Source organism: Oryx dammah, unplaced genomic scaffold, assembly GCF_014754425.2.
Source record: "Oryx dammah isolate SB20612 unplaced genomic scaffold, SCBI_Odam_1.1 HiC_scaffold_1, whole genome shotgun sequence".
Taxonomy (NCBI): Eukaryota; Metazoa; Chordata; class Mammalia; order Artiodactyla; family Bovidae; genus Oryx; species Oryx dammah.
Window position 1 is genome coordinate 90,880,699 of NW_024070185.1, and position 24,867 is coordinate 90,905,565.

The following is a 24,867-nucleotide window of genomic DNA, read 5'->3' on the forward strand; positions in this document are numbered from 1 at the left end:
AGTTAGCCCAAAATAGTTAAATTTCATTATGTTTATTAAACAAGATTTGTTTAGTATGCATACCATGCCTTATGTTATTTAAATATTCATTACTAACTTCAAAAGCAATCTGCTTTGTATAGAAAATTCTTTAATTCTTGCAAACAATAAAAATGATTAATTCTATTTAATGGTTACTAATTGTTAAGTTACTACATTCTTTAAATACATCAGGAAGTTGGTATGGTCATTATCAATTTAGCAGGTAAAGACCTTGAAGTTTAGAGAGGTTAAATAAGTTTTAAATGTCAAAGAGCTAGTAAATGATGTCTGGCAGTGTCTAATTCTGCAACTTCTTCCCTAATAAGCTATACTATATTAACATTTTTATGATACATATTTAATCTACTTTATATAATTGTTTTAAAATTAAATACCTGCACATCATTCTACATTACTATTAATTATATATTTTAGGTTGTGTGCATGCTACATTGTTTCAATCACGTCTGACTCTTTGAGACCCTATGGGCCAGTGCCCATCAAGTCATTCCTATGCAGATTCTCCAGGCAAGAATACTGGAGTGGGTTGCCACGGTCTCCTCCAGGGGATCTTTCCAATTGAGGGGTCAAACACACATCTCTTACGTTTCCTGCATTGGCAGCCGGGTTATTTACCACTAGCGCTACCTGGGAAGCCCATATTTTAGGTTATGGCTAGTGTAATAAGAAAAGAACATATAATTAGAAAAATTTTAAATCTGACTTGCAAAGTAAACAGCTTCTTACATAGAAAAGTAGATTTATATAATATGAATTGTATGTTAAAAACAGAAAATAGTTTGTTAAATTACTAAAAAAGTATATATGGTGCATAAAAATATTTCATAGGAAAGGATAGAACTTACATAGTTCAAACTAGGAGGTGTTATTGAAAGACATCAAATGAGATATCAAGAGTAAATGCTTTTAGAATATCAGATCTACTATTGTCAAAGTATATTAATGTAATGTAATTAATGGAACTCTAATCAGGGTCCAGAGTTTAAGGGAAAAAAAAAGAATAATTTTAAATTTCAAAATAAGAAAAACAGTTAAAAGCCAAATCCATTTTGAAAAAGCAAAATTTTAGGAAGGGCTATGAGATCATAAATCATCTGCCTGCAATGTAGAAGACCCAGGCTCGATTCCTGGGTCGGGAAGATAACCTGGAGAAGGAAGGGGCAACCCACTCTAGTATTCTTGCCTGGAGAATCCCATGGACAGAGGAGCTTGGGGGCTTACAGTCCATGGGGTCGCAACAGTCAGACACGATTTGGCAACTAAACCACCAACCAGGAGATCATAAAATTTACCAAAAGTCTACTTCACTCAAACTAATATAATATTGGCACAGGATAAATTAACTATTACAATATAAAATATAGGAATTGTGCTAAATATGTTGAGGAAATTATTCTACAAAGGTCATTTTATTTCAATTAAAAGAGAATTGAATTATTGTTAATTATAGTTTACCTATATTAATTTGCAAGAAAATGAACATAATTCATTGTTTTATATTTATGTTTATATATATGCATATATATAAGGACACTTTGTATAGAGTATGACAAAAAAAAAAAAAACAGGGTTATCATTACCATCTTTCTAAATTCCATATATATGCATTCAGTTCAGTTCAGCTCAGTTCAGTTGCTCAGTCATGTCCGACTCTTTGTGTTAGTATACTCTATTGGTGTTTTTCTTTCTGGCTTACTTCACTCTGTATAATCGGCTCCAGTTTCATCCACCTCATTAGGAGAGACACAGATGTATAGAACAGTCTTTTGGACTCTGTGGGAGAGGGAGAGGGTGGGATGATTTGGAAGAATGGCATTGAAACATGTATAATATCCTATAAGAAACAAATCTCCAGTCTAGGTTTGATGCAGGATACAGGATGCTTGGGGCTGGTGCACTGGGATGATCCAGAGGGATGGTATGGGGAGGGAGGTGAGAGGGGGATTCAGGATTGGGAACACGTGTACACCCGTGGTGGAATCATGTTTATGTATGGCAAAACCAATACAATATTGTAAAGTAAATAATAATAATAAGCAGTAAGGATAAAAATAATCCAGGAGCCAATAAAGGAAATATAGCTTAACTGACTAGAAAAAACATTAACAATTTTGTTAGAGTATAACATAACTGATATGCATAAACCACAAGTATTTAAAGTCTAAAATTTGCTCAGCTTTGACTTACATATGAAATCCTCACCACAGTCATGATAATGAAGTTATCCTTTAGCTCAAAAAGCTTTTTTATACTCCTTTATAATTAATACTTCCTTTCCTTTTTAAATTGCTTTCTCTCACTATTTTCTATTTTCTAGACTTTTATATAAATGGAATTATACAGAATCCATCTGGATCCTTTCACTCAGCATATTTATTTCAAGATTTCTCCATGCTGCTGTACCAATCACTTCTTTCATTTTACTGCTAAATTCTATTGTATGACTACATCACAATTGGTTTTCTAATTCACTTGATGCATATTTGGGCTGTTTTCAATTTTATGCATTTTTAATTATCTTTGTCATGCAAAACCATGGCAAGTACGGTTACACTATAAGTTCATTTATAAGTGCATTCCCCACGCCCCTCGCCAGGCAGAATGTGGGCACAACCAGAGCCTGGCCTGGGTCCCTACTTGCCTGCCCTCTGGCAGAAGGTTACGTTTGTCCAGCTCCATGGTCCTGTGACTGTGGAGAGAGGGCCTGAAGGATGCTCAGGGCCGTTCATGGTTGAGTAGGGTCTGCTGGTGCCAAGGAGGGTCCCCTCGGGAGTCTGTTTCCACCCTGAGTGAGGCGGAGGGCAGAGTCTCCCATCCACCTCCCAGCTTTGGACCAAGAAAGCCTGCAGGCCCAAGGCCATTCCCAGAGTGTCTTCCTCCAGCCTCCCACTTGTCCCCTACACCTTTCTAGCTCCCAGCCCCCCAGGACATCCCCGTCAAGATAGACCTCACACTACAAGGCTTTCTCTGCCGCACCCCCACCCTGCTACCAGACCCATGTCTGCACTCAAGGGTCATCTACCCCTTGCCTCTGGATTCCCAGCACAGGTGGGAGAGCAGCGTCAGCCACCAGGGCTCAGTGCTTTGTGTAAACTATAAGCTTATCTTTAGCTCAAAGCTTTGAGTCTCACTTGCCAACTGCCTAGTTGAAATAGTCTATAGAATTAGCAGGAACTCAAAATGGATTTACAGACTGTTTTTATACTTTTAATGACTCATTGGCTCCCCCATATAAGTTCATTCTCTATTATAATTTAAATGGTTTACAGTGCACAAAAAAGAAAAAAGGCAATAAAAGCACCTATATTTCTACAATCAATAATTAATAAGTCTAATATTTTGTCTTTTTTGTTGTTTTAGATATTTTAGTAATAAAATATAGGTTTAGTGAAAAGTGAAACTCACTCAGTCGTGTCCAGCTCTTGTGACTCCATGGACTATACAGTCCATGGAATTCTCCAGGCCAGAATGCTGGAGTGGATAGACTTACCCTTCTCCAGGGGATCTTCCTGACCCAGGAATTGAACTGGGGAATCCTGCATTGCAGGTGAATTCTTTACCAACTGAGCTATCAGGGAATCCCAAAATATAGATTTCAATTACTTCAAATATAACATGTTAATAAACAGCAAAGTCAAATAAAAAAGCAAAACAGACTAGAAGACATATTTGTAGGAAATGTGACAGAAAATGGTTATTATATATAATAGATATATTCAAAAAAAGAAGTCAATTTTTCAAGTTTTTTTAGTTTTTCAAACGTGACACACTGTATTACTTTTTATATTAAACATTTAAAATGTCCCTTTTCCTATTTTACATCCTCTTCCTTTTTTCATCTTTCCCTTTTCCTTACCTTGAAATCTCAAAATAATTCAACTCTAAAGCTAGTGACAGAAGCTGAGCAAAAGTAGTACAGATTGTCCCTCAATCCTGACTCCTACAACAGGAACTCAGAGTGGATTAGGATTCCAAGTGGGGTGAAAAGGATGTTCACGTGGAAATTCTGGCATCCTTCCTTGTTTAGTGGATAAGAGCCAAGTAGGGCAAGGAAGAAATCTACTCTTGGCTTATTGTGGAGATTGAGAATCTGAGTGTGGGGACAGGTCATCCTAACCAAGGAGCTGCTGGAATGAGGTGGTAGAGCCCAAGCAGGACAAGGATAGCATTCACACAGAGAAGGGAGTGGAAGTTGAGATGGAAACTTCTATTAAATTGGACAAATGATCAAGTAATAAATTTTATTAAATACAGAGAAATACAGTTTTCTCAATGTTAAGCAATGGAATTACAATATAAAACTATGATATTAATAGGAATTGTAAGTACTGGTTTGAGTTCACAGTTTTCAATTTAAATAGATATAATAAGATGATTGTTAAGCTGAAAGTAAAACTGTACAGAGTTGTGTGTGTGTGTCTATGTAGCCAGGGAATAGAAAGAATTTTATATCAATAAGTGGACCTCTAACAATTATGTTTTAGTTTCTAAATTTTCTACTAAAGTAAATTAGAACTGCTTGGGCAAAAAGTTATTTCTAGGATTAAGTAGGAAAAGTACAAGAAAGCCTGGCACTCCTTATTGTGCAAAAAAATGCCAATGGAATAACAGAAAAATGACAAAGAACACAAAGCCAGATTGAATGGCCAAACTGGGGATATTTTGAATACTCAAAAGATGATTATGATCCAGTGAATACAAAGAAAACAAAATTTCATGAGCATGTGGGTATGTGTAATTTTATGAACAGTGGGATTTTTAGAGCTTCAAATTCTTCAAATTACATCTTTCCCCAAATCTTAAAAATGAAGGGAAATAAAATCTTTACAGTAGAGAAACTTGACACATTCCAACTATCAAGTGATCAACATATAAACCAGTAAAGGGATATACTAGAGCTACATGCCACCTGAAAAGATACAGTGGAAGAACATATCACTTCAGTGATATTCTTACTGAAAATACATGACATGAGTATAATCACAAGAAGACAGTAGAAAAATATAAATTAAGGGACAACCCTAAGTAATTGACCTTCAGTCTTCAAAGCCAAAGAAAAATAACTCTAGAATAAGAATAACTCTAGAGAGAAGACTAAAAACGCATGGCATCTAAATGCATTTACTGATTATTAACAATAGCTATTTATTGCCAATACAGGAGAGGCTGGTTCAGTCCTTGGGCTGAGAAGATCCCCTCAAAGTGGAAATGGTAATCCACTCCAGTATTCTTGCCTGGGAAATCCCATGGACAGAGGAGCCTGGCAGGCTACAGTCCCTGGGGTTGCAAAAGATTCGGACATGACTTAGTGACTAAACAACAACAACAACACTGTATATATACATATACAATACAAATATATGTGTGTATATTATTCAGTCATTAGAACAGGAAATCCTTCCACTTGCAACACCATGGATAGATCTTGAAGGCATTATGCTAAGTATAATAAATAAGAGAGAAAAAAACAAATACTCATTTAATTTATATGTAGGATCTAAAAAAGAAGTTATACTCTTAATAACAGAGTAGAGAAATGATTGCAGTGGCTCAGAGAAGAGGTAAGAAAAAATGATGTTGGTAACAGAGTACAAATTTTCAGCTATAAGCTAATGTCTGAGGTTCTAATGTAAAGCATGGTGACTACAGTTTATAACATCATAGTGTATAATTGAAATTTGTGAGGGGAGTAGAAAAATAAGATACATATGTGAGATGTGAGGTGATGGATTTGTTAATTAACTAGATTTGGAATTCCTGTCATAGTATATTGCAAAATTATATCAAATCACCACTATTTGTACTTTCAATGTATTTGATGTTGTTGAGTCCCTAAGGCATGTCTGACTCTTTGTGGCCCCATAGACTGTAGCCTGCCAGACTCCTCTGTCCATGGGATTTCCCAGGCAAGAATACTGGAGTGTGTTGCCATTCCTCCTCCAGGGAATTTTCCAGACCCAGGGATTGAACCACATCTCCTGCATTGGCAGGCAAGGTCTTCACCACTGAGCCACCAGGGAAGCCCTTGGAGTTTAACTGATAAATACAACTCATATTTGTCAAACTCTAGTAAAGCAGAAACAAACAAATGCAATAAATGGTTCTGAAATGGATCATCTTGCTTTATAGGATATTATTGGGGGATTGTAAAATTTGATTGATCTGAGAAATTAGATATTAGTAATTATCAGTGCTAATTTTTAATTGTTGAATTATCTAGTCTTCCTGTTTCCCTCTTTTTCTGTACAGGAGAATGTACATGTTTATTAGAAAAATACACTATAGTATGTAGAGATGATGAGGCATCAGATCAATAATTTACTCCTAAATAGTTGAAGAAAAATTATTCTTTATATTGTAATTCTAACTTTTCTACAGGCTTGTGACTATTTTACATTTTTAAATAAAAAGGTAATATTTAAATGAAGACAAATGGAAATACTATTGCTATGATGCAAGATGAAAACAAAGAGAATAGTTAAAATTAACATTTTGAATAATTTTTAAGCAAATGTAAACATTAGACAACATCATTACCATTTATAGTTACCTAAATTAATTCATCTGCAATCCAATGATTTATAATTATATGCCTAAATAGCTCACATAACAATCTGTTTATGTGTGTTTAAATTAATTACATAGTCAATGAGTTCCTCTCATATATCCTGGATAATCCTTATTAATTTCTCCTCAATGAATCCATGATGCTTAATTTGGTTAAACAAATACCTATACTATCATAAATTAATGCATGTGATGTACTTAATATTCACAGTGAATTCTATCTCATAGAAAACAATACTGATGGATTAAAGGTATTCCAGGCAAGAAAAATAATTTCAAAATCTATTATTGTGTTGGATATTATTATTGTCTTCAGTCTATAGCAGTGTGTCTGCTCATTAGGGAACTTCTAAAAAATCAATTATAATGAACCAATATGTCAGGAAAATGTTAAGGATTAGTATTTTTCAATGATTTGTGCACTAATTTAGAGGGAGAATAGATTTAGATTAAAAGTTATGAGTACCTGGACAACCAGTCTCCACTGTTTTGTCTTAAACACTTTTCAAGAACATAAATGAATTTCATGTGTGTGCTTTCTGCTCACAGCATAGTTTACCTCTTGTCTGCTGATGTCCTTTCCTATGGAGATAGAGAAAGGGTCCCTTTGAAAATGCGGGCCACAAATAGCATCAGATATCTCAATGGGAGTTCAGTATTTGGACAGGAAAATGAGGACTAAGGAGAAAGGTATCTGATTCAAAGTTGAGGGAAAACATTTGTCGTCTGTAGGCCTCATGCAGAGAAGACTGAATCCCTTGACAGGGATAGGCTTATTGGTACCACATGTTTTGGGAGACAGGCTCGGCTCCATGGAGCCTCTCTGATTAGGCAGTGCCACACCTGTCAGGGTTCTGCGATGATGAGTCAGGGCTTTGTAGCTGCAGGACTGGCCACAGGTAGACATTGTACTTCCCTTATATCATCTCAGAAACTTAATAACATCCTATTTCAAGTGATAATCTAATCTCAACAATTACCTCCAATAATAAAGGTAAGACTGTAATTGAAATGAAACCGCTATGTGAAAGTAGTAGCAAGCCTAGGAAAGGCATTTCTTCAGGACGTTACTATTATGGAGATATGATGATATATAAAGCTAATAAGAGGAATCTGGCAATAGACATGTAGCAACTATAATACGTAATAGCTAGCATGGATATGTAAAGAAAATAATTATCCAAAGATTCTCAAAAATGATTACATATGAGATCCTGATAAATGTTAAACTTTTTATTAAAAGTAGATGGGTCCCTAGCTAAATATGTTTTGTAATACTCATGAAAATGGGATTAATAGGCTGGTAAAGACTGGGTAACACCAGGAATAATTTTAAAAGAAGAAAACAATTCTAACCTTTTAAATACTGCAGGTGAAGTTTTGAAAGTAAATTTTGTCTCCCTCCCAAAATATGCCAAAAGTTTTCATACTATAGATAGAACCTTTTCTCCTTTGCGATTAGTCCAGTTGCACTTGTTCATAGGGTGCTACTTCCACAAGCCTCTCACCCAGGACTTCAGACACAGTTGATAGAGTGAAACGGCTGCCTACACCTCAGCTCTGGAGCCGCATGCAGAGGCTGCCCACAGCACTCAATCCCAAATATCTGCAGGATGCAGGAGGTTGTGCCCTGAGATGATGCGCCGGTGCTGTTATCTGGAGTGTGAGTGCATGAGCACCACGGCTGTACCCTATCTAGGAGAACTCTGCCCCGTTCCCAATTATAAGATCCCTATAAATTTGCTTGGCAGCTAGGGAAAGCGCATACTGTATATGGTAGACATATCTTCCCATTTATTCTGTGATAATCTATATGAGAAAATCTTAAAAAGAATGAATATATGTATATGCATAACTGAATCACTTTGCTGTACACTTGAAACTAACACAACATTTTAAGTCACATATAATTCAATAAAACTAAAATATTAAAAGAATAAAACTTTCCTTTTCTTCTGAACTGAGCTCAGTCTCCTAAAGTTCTGAACAACTCAGGACAGGAAGACCCTTGTAGGGGCCCTAAAGGAAAGGATTAGTAATAGAGACATTGGATAAAATTAAACTTTCTTCATGAGAAATGGCAAATATTCACTTTAAATTGTAAACAAAAATATACATATTTAGTGCCATACTGATGACATTCCATTAAAATTAACTGAGTTATGCCTCTTTAAGACCATTCTTGTTTAAAGCAACAATTTTTATTTATCATCATAAGCATGCATAACTCTACAGTAGAAAGATGCTACAGAATTCTAATATTTAAATAAAAAATATAATTAGATACTATACAGGAAATTGCTGGAGTTTTTGTGCTTGAACAGAAATAAATTCCATATGTTAATTTATGTCATGTAAATAGACCATTCTTTCATAAATAATGCTTTTGATAAAGTTAGCTTTATTAAATGAGCAGCTCTACTTAAATGAAGTGTTTTAGCCACTTTCATATAAATAATATACTCTTGGAAAACTTAGGACACCTGGTTAGATAGAAAATAGTTTATACATATTGTAAGACACCTAGTTGGTTAAAAATAAGGGAGGAAATAAGGATCTTTGAAATTTCTGCTAAAACATAGATTTTTAAAAACCATTTTATTGATGACTGACTTGTGAAAAGCTATACGTATTTAATATACACAACTCAAAGACTTTGGGGATAAGGATACATTCATGAAATCATTACCACCAAGACAATAAATGAACGTTTTCTCCCAAAGGTTCCATTTACCCATTATTATTGTTGAAGAGCTTTTTTTTTTTTTTTTAGTTCTAAAGAACTGTAATATAAATTTTTGTTTTATATTGGAGTATAGTTGATTAACAATATTGTGATAGTCTCAGTATACAGCAAAGTGACTCAGCCAACATATACATGTGGCCACTCCCTTTCAAACTCCCCTTCCATTTAGGCTGTCATACAACTGAGCAAAGTTACCTGTGCTATACAGTAGTGAAGACCATTATTTTTGAAGACAAATGTTTTTACCTAAAATAACATACTGTATGATTAAAACAACAACTTATTTGTTGTGAACATTCAGGCTCTTTGCTATGGATCATGGCAAGATATTTTTCTGATTTTTTTCCTCACATTTTCTAGTTGCTCTGGCATAATACAGATTCAATTCCAAGTTTTCTAATCTGTCAGTGACTATAATAAAGCAGATCCAACTCACAGGGCGATTAGCTGTAGGTGAGTCAAAATTATTAGTAGTTATATTGATCCTCAGATTTCTTTTTAGGAAATGACAGTGCTGCTACAATTGAATGAAGATGGCAGTGAAAAATCAGCAAAGTGCTGGCTCACTGATTATACCCTATTCTGACAAGACCAATATATATAGAAGTAGCATTGATTTTGTTCCCTAATTTTCTCTTGTCCTTTCCAATGAGGAATACCGTACCCAATGCACCAGGATATAACTAACATGTAGCACTGTAGCATCCATGAGTCCAGAGTTGAAGAGCTACAGACAGCTAATTCAATGGGACTCTGATCAGGGGCCTATTATAGTCACAGTTTATATAGTAATATGAACGCTATCATCATCAGTCTTTTAAACTCTGTAATTGTAACTGGTAAAACACACACACACACACACACACACACACACATATATATATATATATACATATATATATATATATATATATACCTTTCTATCATGTTCACACTTACTGAAGGTACAAAAGCCTATGAATATTTGGGATGACAAAACACAGGATCACATAGTTGCAAAAATGTTAAGTGTATATTATCTGCTGCTGTGGAGTAACAGTTCAAATTCCTATCAGTTTTGTCAAGATCGGCTCAACAAGCAGGGTTTCTGAAAGCATTATACTGTAAGAGAATGAGAAACAAGACAGAAGAATTCAGTGAAAAGCAAGGATCAGGAGACCAACACCGCTTCAAGGTGAAGGTGCTGAAACTGAATCCAAGTTAGCTTTATTATACTTTCAGCCATGAAGGAAAGAATATGCAGAGAGTTAAGCTATAATTCAGGTGACCTTCAGGGCCAAAGAACAAAGTGATCATTAACCACTGAGTAACTAAGAAACAGTAATCAACAAAAAATCGGTAACTCAGACTAATATTCTTATCTATAGATTTTCAACCAGATACGTAAAACATGTGACTATGAGACACCAGTTGAGAAACAGTCTAGGGTCAGTTTTCTGATCCTAGGATCATATCTTGTTTTCAAGACTATGAACTGTTTCCTCTGGACTTATTCCAAGAGTCTCATGCCTTATAGCAACTAGTTTATCAATAATTATAATTTTCTTCTGTGGTCCTTGATGGGCCTGCTGTTCCTTTATCTTCTTGTCTTCTACACAGTTTCAATGATTTTCATGTCTAAATAGAAATGGGGTATTCACTCTATCAAATTACAAATATCCCACACATTTATTCAATATTTTCTTTATCTAATATGTTAAAAACTATCACTAGGATTTGTTCTAGAATTTAAAATAGTCCAAGTGTTACTGAGAATACTTTTCACTGCAGACTTTTAGAAGGGATTTTAAGCCATATGTAAAAATTTTATCTGCTATCTTTGAAGCATTCAGAAGACAAAACAATCACAAAGGCTAAAAATTCTTTGTGCTACCAGAGGTAAATCTTTGACATTAACTTTGGAACTTAGGACTACATGACTGTGCAGGGGCGTGCATGTATGTGTGTGTGTGTGAGAAGGGGAAGTGGGACTGTGGCACTGCCTGCTTTTTTAATATACAAAACAAAGCAAAATTCTATTCTGGACTGGTGGATTTGTAGACATTGGCCAGCAAACCTGCATTCAGTGGTATAAAAGTTCCATTTCTGGATGCAAAAGTTATTATGAGGACAGTGGATTTGGGCTTCCATTGAGAGGTTCTTAGGAATCAGACATCAAATTGCCAACATCCGCTGGGTCATCGAAAAAGCAAGAGTTCCAGAAAAATATCTATTTCTACTTTATTGACTATGCCAAAGCCTTTGACTGTGTGGATCACAATAAACTGTGGAAAATTCTGAAAGAGATGGGAATACCAGACCACCTGACCTGCCTCTTGAGAAACCTGTATGCAGGTCAGAAAGCAACAGTTAGAACTGGACATGGAACAACAGACTTGTTCCAAATAGGAAAAGGAGTATGTCAAGGCTCTATATTGTCACCCTGCTTATTTAACTTATATGCACGGTACATCATGAGAAATGCTGGGCAGGATGAAGCACAAGCTGGAATCAAGATTGCTGGGAGAAATATCAATAAGCTCAGAAATATCAATAACCTGCAGATGACAACACCCTATGGCAGAAAGTGAAGAAGAACTAAAGAGCGTCTTGATGAAAGTGAAAGAGGAGTGTAAAAAAGTTAGCTTAAAGCTTATGGCATCTGGTCCCATCATTTCATGGCAAATAGATGGGGAAACAGTGGAAACAGTGTCAGACTTTATTTTGGGGGGCTCCAAAATCACTGCAGATGGTAACAGCAGCCATAAAATAAAAGATGCTTGCTCCTTGGAAGAAAAGTTATGACCAACATAGACAGCATATTACAAAGCAGAGACATTACTTTGCCAACAAAGATCTGTCTAGTCAAGGCTATGGTTTTTGCAGTAGTCATGTATGGATGTGAGAGTTGGACTGTGAAGAAGGCTGAGTGCCGAAGAATTGATGCTTTCAAACTGTGGTGTTGGAGAAGACACTTGAGAGTCCCTTGGGCTGCAAGAAGATACAACCAGTCTATCCTAAAGGAGATCAGTCCTGGCTGTTCATTGGAAACACTGACGTTGAAGCTGAGACTCCAATACTTTGGCCAACTGATGTGAAGTTTGAAGGGATTTTCCAGGCAAGAGTTAACTGGATTGGTTTGCCATTTCCTTCTCCAGAATGAAAAGCATTGCATGGCAGTTTAAAATGACATTCAAAGAGCAGCAACTAGTTAAAAAATAGACTTTTTTTCATGATTCTTCAGTAGTAGTGAAGAGGTACTGGACTGTTGTAGTCTTAAGAGAAAAATGTAGTCTAAGAATGTGATTTAGATGTTAATGGAAAAGACACCCACATATGGCTTACTCAGATCATTGGGCTACAGTGCAGTTGCTGACTCTTGATGGCATTCCATTCCGCTATGCACTCATCCATATGTTATGCAATACATGGGAAATGCCTATAGACTGTCCTTTAAAGCATATGCCATTTGTTACTCTTTATCATCACCTTCAGCACAAACAGACCAGGCCAAGCCACCATCTACACCTGAGTTATTGTAGTGTTTTCTATGAGTTCTCCTTGCTTCTTATTTTATCTCCGTTACAGCCTTCTCTATACACAGATTATATTTTTAAATGTAAATCAGATCATATCACTCACTTGTCCCAAACAGTTTTATTCCATTTTACTCATAAAGTAATTCTAGTATCTTAATATTATTTATAAGACCCTGACCCCTGCCTAATGTGTCACTCCTTGATACTCTCTGCTTTAGTAGTAAAATTTTTTTTGTATGCTTCTGTTTCTCACTGCACATCTTCCCATGACATGTTCCTTCACACAGCTTCACATAGCTCTATTCTTCCTGAAATAGATTTCCCAACATTCTCTTTACTTGTTTTTTTTTTTCAAAGTACCTATTGATTTATAAAAAAATTGTGGTACTTTTTAAAATTTTTATTATAATTTTACATAAACCAAAGAGAAGTTGAAGGAATTCAAGAATTCCTATATATCCTTTATTATGATTCAACAGTTGTTTACATTTTGTCTGTTTACTTTTTCTTTATTATTCTCTCTGTATACCTATATCTATCTGCAGAAGTCAGTATAGTAGTTATACTTCCTACCAAAATTATTTAAAAAATACAAAATAAGGAAATTTAGCATTGATTTTTATTTAATCAATCATCCATATTTAAATTTTTGAAATTGTCATAATATTATCCATTATATTTTTCTTTGCCTTCTCAGTGTCTAATTCTGGATCATCCATTTAATTTTTATGTCTCAAGTGTTTGAAAGTCTATGGACAGGCCATTTTGGGTTGTTATTTATTGCTAATCCCATTAATTAGAACATGTGAGGCAACATAGCACTAAGATTGTAAGCATGGGCTCTAGAGGGCTAGCTTGGTCTTGCCATCTATTAGCTGTGTAAACTATGGCAGGTGATATAAATTCTTTGTGATCCTAGACTCTTTTGTAAAATAAGGATGATGGCAGTCATTTTCCAGGACTGAAGTATGATTAAAAGAATTTATGCATAAGTGCTATATTAATCTCTGCTATAAAGTAAGCATTATATGTCACTGCAAAACACAATATCTGGCAGATACCTGGTAATCAGTAAACAGCTGCTGAATGAATAAATAGGTTTGGTGATACACGATATAGTATGCTACTGCTACTGCTAAGTCACTTCAGTTGTGTCCAACTCTGTGTGACCCCATAGACGGCAGCCCACCAGGCTCCCCTGTCCCTGGGATTCTCCAGGCAAGAACACTGGAGTGGGTTGTCATTTCCTTCTCCAATGCATGAAAGTGAAAAGTGAAAGTGAAGTTGCTCAGTTGTGTCCAACTTTTAGCGACCCCATGGACTGCAGACTACCAGACTCCTCCGTCCATGGGATTTTCCAGGCAAGAGTACTGGAGTGGATGCCATTACCTTCTCCAATGATATAGGATAGATTTCACACGTATCCAAGATCCTTACAATTAAAGTTTCAGAAGGATGATGCTGATTATTGAAGTGGAGGGAGAGGAAATTCTGTGGTCACTCAATGATGCAGGCTGACTGAGGCCCTGCTATTGTCAACAGATGGTTTCCAAGGTCACTTGGGATATCATATGTCACCAGTACAAAGGGGAAAATGGAATCAAAATGGTGAAAAAGCCCATGAAGGTTATTTATGTACCAGGCCTATGATATGATTAAATATATTTTATTTGATAGAATACAGCCACATGCCATACCTAACAATAAAAGAGAAAGGCAGATGTGGTTTAGCTATGAGCACAGAAATATTAATAATAGAAAGTTATTCTAATGAACAGCTATGCAGACTGAAAACCATAAACTCTGTTTAAAAATAAGTAAATGAAGATGAAAAATAGCATTTATTAATCATATTCAAGGTGGTAGAAACTCTGCACCTACTACATAGGATTTCAAAATCACAGCTATTAAAGTAGCAGATTCCTTTAAGTGACAATAAATTGTTTTCCCATAATTATAAATAAAATGACTCAGGCCTGAGCAATCAGGAGGAATGCAAATGCTGAAGCAGTGAAAAGTGAATGGTAATACTTTGGGAAATGGTGGATGATCCAATGTGACTTGAGTCATAGAAAGAATGGAGAAATGGATTTAGAAAGCCAAATATGGCTTCCATGGTAGCTCAGGTGGTAGAGAATCTGCCTACAATGCTGGAGACCCTAGTTCAATTCCTGGGTCAGGAAGTTCCCCTGGAGAAGGGATAAGCTACCCACCCCAGTATTCTTGGGCTTCCTTGGTGCTCAGACAGTAAAGAATCTGCCTGTAATGTGGAGACCTGAGTTCAAGCACTGGGTTAGGAGGATCCCCTGGAGGAGAGCATGGCAACCCACTCCAGTATTCTTGCCTGGAGTATCCTCATGGATAGAGGAGCCTGGAGAGCTACAGCTCACAGAGTCACAAAGAGTCAGATACACTGAACAACAAAGCATGGTGTATTTACATACACACACACACACACATCCATACACATATTCAAAATGTCCATAAATTGCTTACAACCTAAAAGTATACAACAGCTTATATGGAGTCTCTCTTTCACTCTAGTTAGGGTTTTAGTCCTTTTTCTATCTATACACCAAAAATGTTTCTTTTGCCAGGACTTCCCTGGTGGTTCAGTGGCTGAGTCTCCGTGCACCCAGTGCCGGGGACCTGGGTTCAATCCCTAGCTTGGAAACTAGATTCCACATGCTGCAACTGAAGATCCCATGTGCCACAACCATGACTGAAGATCCCATGTGCTGTAACTAAGACCTAGTGCAGTCAAATAAATAAATTAATACATACATGGAAAAATAGACTGGTTCCAAATCAGGAAAGGAGTACATAAAGGCTGTGTATTGTCACAATGCTTATTTAACTTATATGCAAAATACATCATGAGAAATGCTGGGTTGGATGAAGCTCAAACTGAAATCAAGATTGCTGGGAGAAATATCAGTAACCTCAGATATGCAGATGACACAAACCTTATAGCAGAAAGTGAAGAAGAACTAAAGAGCCTCTTGATGAAAGTGATAGAAGAGAGTGAAGAAGTTGGCTTAAAACTCACCATTCAGAAAACTAATATCATATGCATCTAGTTCCATCATTTCATGGCAAATAGATTGGGAAACAATGGAAACAGTGACAAACTTTATTTTGGGGGGCTCAAAAATCACTGCAGATGGTGACTGAAGCCATGAAATTAAAAAAAAAAAAAAAAAAAAAAACACTTGCTTTTTGGAAGAAAAGCTATGACCAACCTAGATAGCAGAGACATTACTTTGCCAACAAAGGTCTATCTAGTCAAAGCTATGGTTTTTCCAGTAGTAATATATGGGAGAATTGGACTATAAAGAAAGCTGAGCACTGAAAAATTGATACTTTTGAACTGTGGTGTTGGAGAAGACTCTTGAGAGTCACTTGGACTGCAAGGAGATCCAACCAGTCCATCCCAAAGGAGATCAGTCTTGGGTGTTCATTGGAAGGACTGATGTTGAAGCTGAAACTCCAATATTTTGGCCACCTGATGTGAAGAGCTGACTCATTTGAAAAGACCCTGATGCTTGGAAATATTGAAGGCAGGAGGAGAAGGGGACAACAGAGGAAGAGATAGTTGGATGGCATCACCAACTCAATGGACACGAGTTTAGGTAAACTCCAGGAGATGGTGATGGACAGGCAGGCAGGCCTGGTGTACTGCAGTTAATGGGGCCGCAAAGAGTTGGACACGACTGAGTGACTGAACTGGCTGACTGACTGATTGAGGCGATGGACATGAGTTTGAGTAAGCTCTAAGAGTTGGTGATGGACAGGGAAGCCTGGCATTCTGCAGTCCATGGAGTCACAAAGAGTCCCATATTGAATGAGTGACTGAACTTAACTGAATTGAGTAAATACACACATATAAATAAAAAGCTTTTGTCAAGGTTACTGTGAACTTCATATTTCTAAATTAAATTACAAATTATATACTTACTTATATAAAAATATGTTTATATAATTATTACAGTAGCCTCAATAACAAATAATGAAGTCATCTATTGCATCTACTGTGATCATCATCAACTCTACATTTGCATGCCATACAAATATCAGGAAAAAAAAGAAACCTTCATTCTACTTAGGTTGGTAACTCACAAAACAGAATAACTGCCCTAGTATGCAAATATTATCTTTGGTTTTCCACTTATGTTTAGGGTTTCTCACATGGTGCAGTGGTAAAGAATCTGCCTGTCAATGTAGGAGATGTAACAAACATGGGTTCATTTCCTAGGTTGGTAAGATCCCCTGGAGTAGGAAATGGCAACCCACTCCAGTATTCTTGCCTGGAAAATCTCACGGATGGAGGAGATTGGAGGGCTACAGTCCATGGGGGAGCAAAGAGTTGGATACTATGGTGCACACACGCAGCCATAGGGCATAATATTTCCTTTAATGTGTAAACAGATGCAAAGGTAAAATTGAAAAAAAAAGAGGAAATGCCCAATAACATATTACCTTTGCCTTTAAAAAAATTCAATAATTTTGAAAGGTTTCAAAATATGAAATCAAGATTGACCCACAACATTGACTTAGTTTGGTCATATTCTGTTAAAGAGTTATGAATGGCTATGCAGTTAATATATGAGTTCATTAAACATTAGAGTGACAACCATATCAATTTGTGGTGTAGATCATAGGAAATAAACAGGCAACATAATAGTTCACACTTCAAAATCTCTAACATGCCTATAGTAACCATAAAACTAGAAACAATCAAAATATCCACACAATATTATAATCTATACAGTGGGGATACAAGTCAGCAATAGACAGAAAGAAACTGCTGATACATGCTATGATGTGGATGAACCTCAAAATAATCATGCTAAGTTAAAAAAGAGTAAACACTAAATGATACTATTAATATAAAATTCCAGACAAATACAAACTGATCTCTAGTAACAGAAACTTGACCAGAAGTTCCTGAGGACATGAGGGATGAGCAAAAAGAATCACATTTCACAAGACTTCCCAAGCATTTGGGTATGATTATTATCTTGATTGTGGTGATGGTTTTCTAGGTATATACATATGTCAAAACCAACTGGAGTGTATATTACATGCATTTTATTGTACACCAACTGAAATTCTGTAAAACTTTAAAAAGATAAAAGAAACATTGAAAAAAATCCTAGCTATTATAAACAGTGCTGCGATGAGCATTGGGGTACATGTGTCTCTTTGAATTCTGGTTTCCTCGGTGTGTATGCCCAGCAGTGGGATTGCTGGATCATAAGGCAGTTCTATTTGCAATTTTTTAAGGAATCTCCACACTGTTTTCCATAGTGGCTGTACTAGTTTGCATTCCCACCAACAGTGTAAGATGGTTCCCTTTTCTCCACACCCTCTCCAGCATTTATTGCTTGTAGACTTTTGGATCGCAGCCATTCTGACTGGTGTTAAGTGGTACCCCATTGTGGTTTTGATTTGCATTTCTCTGATAATGAGTGATGTTGAGCATCTTTTCATGTGTTTGTTAGCATCCGTATGTCTTCTTTGGAGATATGCCTATTTAGTTCTTTGGCCCATTTTTTGATTGGGTCGTTTATTTTTCTGGAATTGAGCTGCATAAGTTGCTTGTATATTCTTGAGATTAGTTGTTTGTCAGCTGCTTCATTTGCTATTATTTTCTCCCATTCTGAAGGCTGTCTTTTCACCTTGCTTATAGTTTCCTTCGTTGTACAAAAGCTTTTAATTAGATCCCATTTGCTTATTTTTGCTTTTATTTCCAGTATTCTGGGAGGTGGGTCATAGAGGATTCTGCTGTGATTTATGTCGGAGAGTGTTTTGCCTATGTTCTCCTCTAGGAGTTTTATAATTTCTGCTCTTACATTTAGATCTTTAATCCATTTTGAGTTTATTTTTGTGTGTGGTGTTAGAGAGTGATCTAGTTTCATTCTTTTACAAGTTGTTGACCAGTTTTCCCAGCACCACTTGTTAAAGAGATTGTCTTTACTCCATTGTGTATTCTTGCCTCCTTTGTCAAAGATAAGGTGTCCCTAGGTGTGTGGATTTATCTCTGGGTTTTCCATTTTGTTCCATTGATCTATATTTCTGTCTTTGTGCCAGTACCATACTGTCTTGATGACTGTGGCTTTGTAGAAGAGCCTGAAGTCAGGCAAGTTGATTCCTCTAGTTCCATTCTTCTTTCTCAAGATTGCTTTGGCTATTTGAGGTTTTCTGTATTTCCATACAAATCTTGAAATTATTTCTTCTAGTTCTGTGAAAAATACCGCTGGTAGCTTGATAGGGATTGCATTGAATCTGTAGATTGCTTTGGGTAGTATACTCATTTTCACTATATTGATTCTTCTGATCCATGAACATGGTATATTTCTCCATCTATTAGTGTCCTCTTTGATTTCTTTCATAAGTGATTTATCGTTTTCTATGTATAGGTCTTTAGTTTCTTTAGGTAGATATATTCCTATGTATTTTATTCTTTTCGTTGCAATGGCGAATGAAATTGTTTCCTTAATTTCTTTTTCTACTTTCTCATTATTAGTGTATAAAAATGCAAGGGATTTCTGTGTGTTGATTTTATATCCTGCAAATTTACTATATTCATTGATTAGCTCTAGTAATTTTCTGGTGGAGTCTTTAGGGTTTTCTATGTGGAGGATCATGTTATCTGCAAACAGTGAGAGTTTTGCTTCTTCTTTTCCAATTTGGATTCCTTTTATTTCTTTTTCTGCTCAGATTGCTGTGCCAAAACTTCCAGAACTATGTTGGATAGCAGTGGTGAAAGTGGGCACCCTTGTCTTGTTCCTGACTTTAGGGGAAATGCTTTCAATTTTTCTCCATTGAGGATAATGTTTGCTGTGGGTTTGTCATATATAGCTTTTATTATGTTCTTTCTATTCCTGCTTTCTGGAGAGTTTTTATCATAAATGGATGTTGGATCTTGTCAAAGGCCTTCTCTGCATCTATTGAGATAATCATATGGCTTTTATTTTTCAATTTGTTAATGTGGTGAATTACATTGATTGATTTGCGGATATTGAAGAATCCTTGCATCCTTGGGATAAAACCCACTTGGTCATGGTGTATGATCTTTTTAATGTGTTGTTGGATTCTGATTGCTAGTATTTTGTTGAGGATTTTTGCATCTATGTTCATCAGCGATATTGGCCTGTAGTTTTCTTTTTTTGTGACATCTTTGTCAGGTTTTGGTATTAGGGTGATGGTGGCCTCATAGAAGTTTGAAAGTTTGGAAGTTTACCTTCCTCTGCAATTTTCTGGAAGAGTTTGAGTAGGATAAGAGACACGGATGTGTAGAGCAGACTTTTGGACTCTGAGGGAGAAGGAGAGGGTGGGATGATTTGGAAGAATGGCATTGAAACGTATACTATCATGTAAGAAATGAATCGCCAGTCTATGTTTGATGCAGGATACAGGATGCTTGGGGCTGGTGCACGGGGATGATCCAGAGAGATGATATAGGGTGGGAGGTGGGAGGGGGGTTCATGTTTGGGAACTCATGTACACCTGTGGTGGATTCATGTCAATGTATGGCAAAATCAATACAGTTTTGTAAAGTAAAATAAAGTAAAAATAAAAATTTAAAGAAAAAAAATCCTAACAATTTTCTAGTAGAGATGGACCTTACCATTTTATAGATTACAGTGAAAGTGAAGTTGCTCAGTTGTGTCCAACTCTTTGCGACCCCATGGACTGTAGCCCACCAGGCTCCTCTGTCCATGGAATTTTCCAGGCAAGAGTACTGGAGTGGGTTGCCATTTCCTTCTCCAGGGCATGTTCCCAACCCAGGGATTGAACTCAGGTCTCTGGCATTGCAGGCAGATGCTTACCATCCGAGCCACCAGGGAAGCTCTAGATTACAGTACTGAGGGGTTATTGAAGAAGTTGCTTGACAATGCTTTTTAAACAGTATTCCATATTTTAAAATTTAAAATGATCCATCAGCATCTATTTTCTCAAACTAAAGCTTGACTCTCTTGCCACATTGGCAAACCAAAGATCTATTCTACTAACTGATTTGAGTTCAGAGTTATGCTCTGAATGGCCCCATTAGCCAGTTTGAATTATTCACCCCAGGAGGATAATGTCATCTGTGCTATGACAGATAGAGAACTTCCTAGAAGAAAGTGCCAGATCAGAGAAACTGTTTGAAAAAGAGAATGCTTGAAAAATGGTAAGAAAATTTCTTCATGTGTTAGATGCTCCCTACAGCTTAATTAATGGGTTCATGCACTCGGATTTATATATGCCTATTACATTTTTCTTTTCATTTTCTGCTCTCCTTTGCATTGCAATTGGTAAAAGTGAGTGTCAGGTTTGTCCTTTATTTTCCAAGTTTAAAAAAAAATGGACTTTTCACATCTCAGCTATTGTAAACAGTGCTGCAGTAAACTCTGGGGTGCATACATCCTTTCAGAAAATGTTTTTCTTCAGATATATGCTCAGGAGTGGGATTGCAGGATGATTCTGTGAAAATGCTGCACTCAATATGCCAGCAAATTTGGAAAATTCAGCAGTGGCCACAGGACTGGTAAAGGTCAGTTTTCATTCCACTCTCAAAGAAAGGCAGTGCCAAAGAATGCTCAAACTACCACACAATTGCACTCATCTCACACACTAGCAAAGTAATACTCAAAATTCTCCAAGCCAGGCTTCAGTAATATGTGAACTGTGAATTTCCAGATGTTCAAGCTGGTTTTAGAAAAGGCAGAGGAACCAGAGATCAAATTGCCAACATCTGCTGGATCATTGAAAAAGCAAGAGAGTTCCAGGAAAATATCTATATCTAGACTATATCTATATCTATATCTATATCTAGACTATTACAAAGCCTTTGACTGTGTGGATAACAAAAAAACTGTGGAAAATTCTGAAAGAAATGGGAATACCAGACCACCTGACCTGCCTCTTGAGAAAACTATATGCAGGTCAGGAAGCAACAGTGAGAACTGGACATGGAACAACAGACTGGTTCCAAAAAGAAAAAAAGAGGGCATCAAGGCTATATATTGTCACTGTGCTTATTTAACTTATATGCAGAGTACATCATGAGAAACGCTGGGCTTGAAAAAGCACAAGCTGAATGAAGATTGCTGGGAGAAATATCAATAACCTCAGATATGCAGATGACACCACCCTTATGGCAGAAACTGAAGAGGAACTAAAGAGCTTTTTGATGAAAGTGAAAGAGGAGAGTGAAGAAGTTGGATTAAAGCTCAACATTCAGAAAGCTAAGATCATGGCATATGGTCCCATCACTTCATAGCAAATAGATGGGGAAAGAGTGGAAACAGGTGCTGACTTTATTTTTCTGGGCTCCAAAATCACTGAAGATGGTGATTGCAGCCATGAAATTGAAAGACGCTTACTCCTTGGAAGGAAAGTTATGACCAACTTAGACAGCATATTAAAAAGCAGAGACATTACTTTGCCAACAAAAGTCCGTCTAGTCAAGGCTATGGTTTTTCCAGTAGTTATGTATGGGTGTGAGATTGGACTATAAAGAAAGCTGAGCACCAATGAATTGATGCTTTTGAATTGTGGTGTTGGAGAAGACTCTTGAGAGTTCCTTGGGCTTCAAAGATATCCAACCAGTCCATCCTAAAGGAAATCAGTCCTGGGTGTTCTTTGGAAGGACTGATGCCACAGCTGAGACTCCAATACTTGGGCTACTTGATGTGAAAAGCTGACTCATTTGAAAAGACCCTCATGCTGGGAAACGTTGAGGTCAGGATGAGATGGTTGGATGGCATCACTGAATCAATGGACATGAGTCTGGGTGAACTCTGTGAGTTGGTGATGGACAGGGAGACCTGGCGTGCTGTGGTTCATGGGGTTTTAAAGAGTCAGACACACTGAGCGACTGAACTGTACTAAATGCCTTTGTCTGTGTGGATCACAATAAACTGTGGAAAGTTCTGAAAGAGATGGGAATACCAGACCACCTGACCTTTTTCTTGAAATATCTGTATGCAGGTCAGGAAGCAACATTTAGAACTGGACATGGAACAACAGACTGGTTCCAAAGAGGAAAAGGAATATGCCAAGGCTGTATATTGTCACCATGCTTATTTAACTTATATGCAAAATACATGATGAGAAACACTAGGCTGGATGAAGCCCTAGCTGGAATCAAGATTGCTTGAAGAAATATCAATAATCTCACATATGGAGATGGCACGACACTTATGGCAGAAAGTGAAGAAGAACTAAAGAGCCTTTTGATGAAAGTGAAGAGGAGAGTGAAGAAGTTGGCTTAAAGCTCAACATTCAGAAAACTAAGATCATGGCATTTCGTCCCATCAGTTCATGGCAAATAGATGGGGAAATAGTGGAAACAGTGACAGACTTTATTTTGGGGGGCTCCAAAATCACTGCAGATGGTGACTACAACCATGAGACACTTACTCCTTGGAAGGAAACCTATTACCAACCTAGACAGCATATTAAAATCAGAGGCATTATTTTGACAACAAAGGTATGTCTAGTCAAGTCTTTAGTTTTTCCAGTAGTGATGTATGGATGTGACAGTTGCACTGTAAATAAAGCTGGGAGCAGAAAACTTGATGCTTTTGAACTGTGGTGTTGGAGAAGACTCTTGAGAGTCCCTTGGACTGCATGGAGATCCAACCAGTCCATCCTAAATGGGATCTGTTTTGAGTGTTCACTGGGAGGACTGATGTTGAAGCTGAGACTCCAATACTTTGGCCACATGATGAGAAGAGCTGACTCATTTGAAAAGACCCTGATGCTGGGAAAGTTTGAGGGTGGGAGGAGAAGGGGATGACAGAGGATGAGATGGTTGGATGGCATCACCAACTCAATGGACATGAGTTTGAATAGACTTCTGAATTTGGTGATGGACAGGTGCCGGGGGCCAGCGTGAGGAACTCTGCCCATGGCAAAGGTCGTGAGGAAGGAAGCTTGGCATACGCAAAGGTGTGATCAAGCTTCAGGAAACCCTCTGTTCCCGAGCATCTACCCCCCAAACCAGAGTATTTTATGGGGAGCTCTCCCCATAACCATTTCTCTCAGAGAAGGAATTAACTTGCAGCTCCAGTTAATAAAAATTCCTGGGCATGACAAGAGTGTTTCAATGTAGAAATTCCTCTGGAGGTCCTCTAGCCTCCCTGATCAGGTTCGTCTGGCCACATGTGATTGTTTACAGCCTCCCAACCTTGAGAGGCATGAGATGCTTTAAAACTTTCTAAATACAGATTCTTTTGATAAGCTAGAAAATTATTAGTATAGTATTAGTGGGTTGATTAGGAATTATATTGGTGAAGGGTTTTTTTACATTTGTCATGCCAATAATTACTGCTAATTCCTTGCCCTGGCTGTGACAAGGATGTCTCAGGTCAAACCTCTCTGCTGACAGACTAGGTTGTGTGACAACCTCTCAACCATAAACAGCACAGAGAGTTTGGAGTATTAGCATGGGGCTTTTTTCATTGATAAGTCAATGATTGCTGCCAGGCCTCCATATCCTTAGGCACCTGGGAATATATTAATCAATGTATTTGGAATATAGAAAAGGAAATATAGTAGTTTTTGATGTTAGCAATACTAGACTTTTTGAGTTAAGGAATTTTCTCTTTTGTTATAGATCACTGTACTTTGTTATAAATCACTATAAATCACTATGCTATGTAAAAATGTAACTTTATTACTATCTTAAGACAAAATAGATCTTAAGGGGACCATTGGTGAAGGGTTTACATTTGTTGAGCCAATATTTGCTGCTAAATCTCCATATTCCTGCCCTTATAATGAATATAACTAGCATATAGGAGAAATAAGTATTAACCTTTAAGATTAATCATGTTAAACCTTAGGTTAAGTAAATTCTTTTCTTGATTGTAACTCACTACACCCTCACCCTATAGGAATGCAACTTTATTTGGAGGGTGGTGCCTGATTTAAGAAAAAAGAACCCCTTGAAAAATAAGTTTTCTGGTTAACTGACTGGTATCAGAAAGGGCCATAAAA

At 36.9% G+C, this 24,867-nt stretch overlaps 1 protein-coding gene across 1 annotated transcript in view; it reads left to right on the top strand.

The window, feature by feature from the left end:
- The window catches only part of CYLC2 (cylicin 2), a 162,169-nt gene that overhangs the window by 6,434 nt on the left and 130,868 nt on the right, over positions 1-24,867 (top strand). Inside the window, 1 exon segment of the mRNA XM_040237485.1 lies at positions 2,954-3,090. Within this exon segment, the coding sequence (XP_040093419.1) occupies positions 2,954-3,090 (137 nt within the window).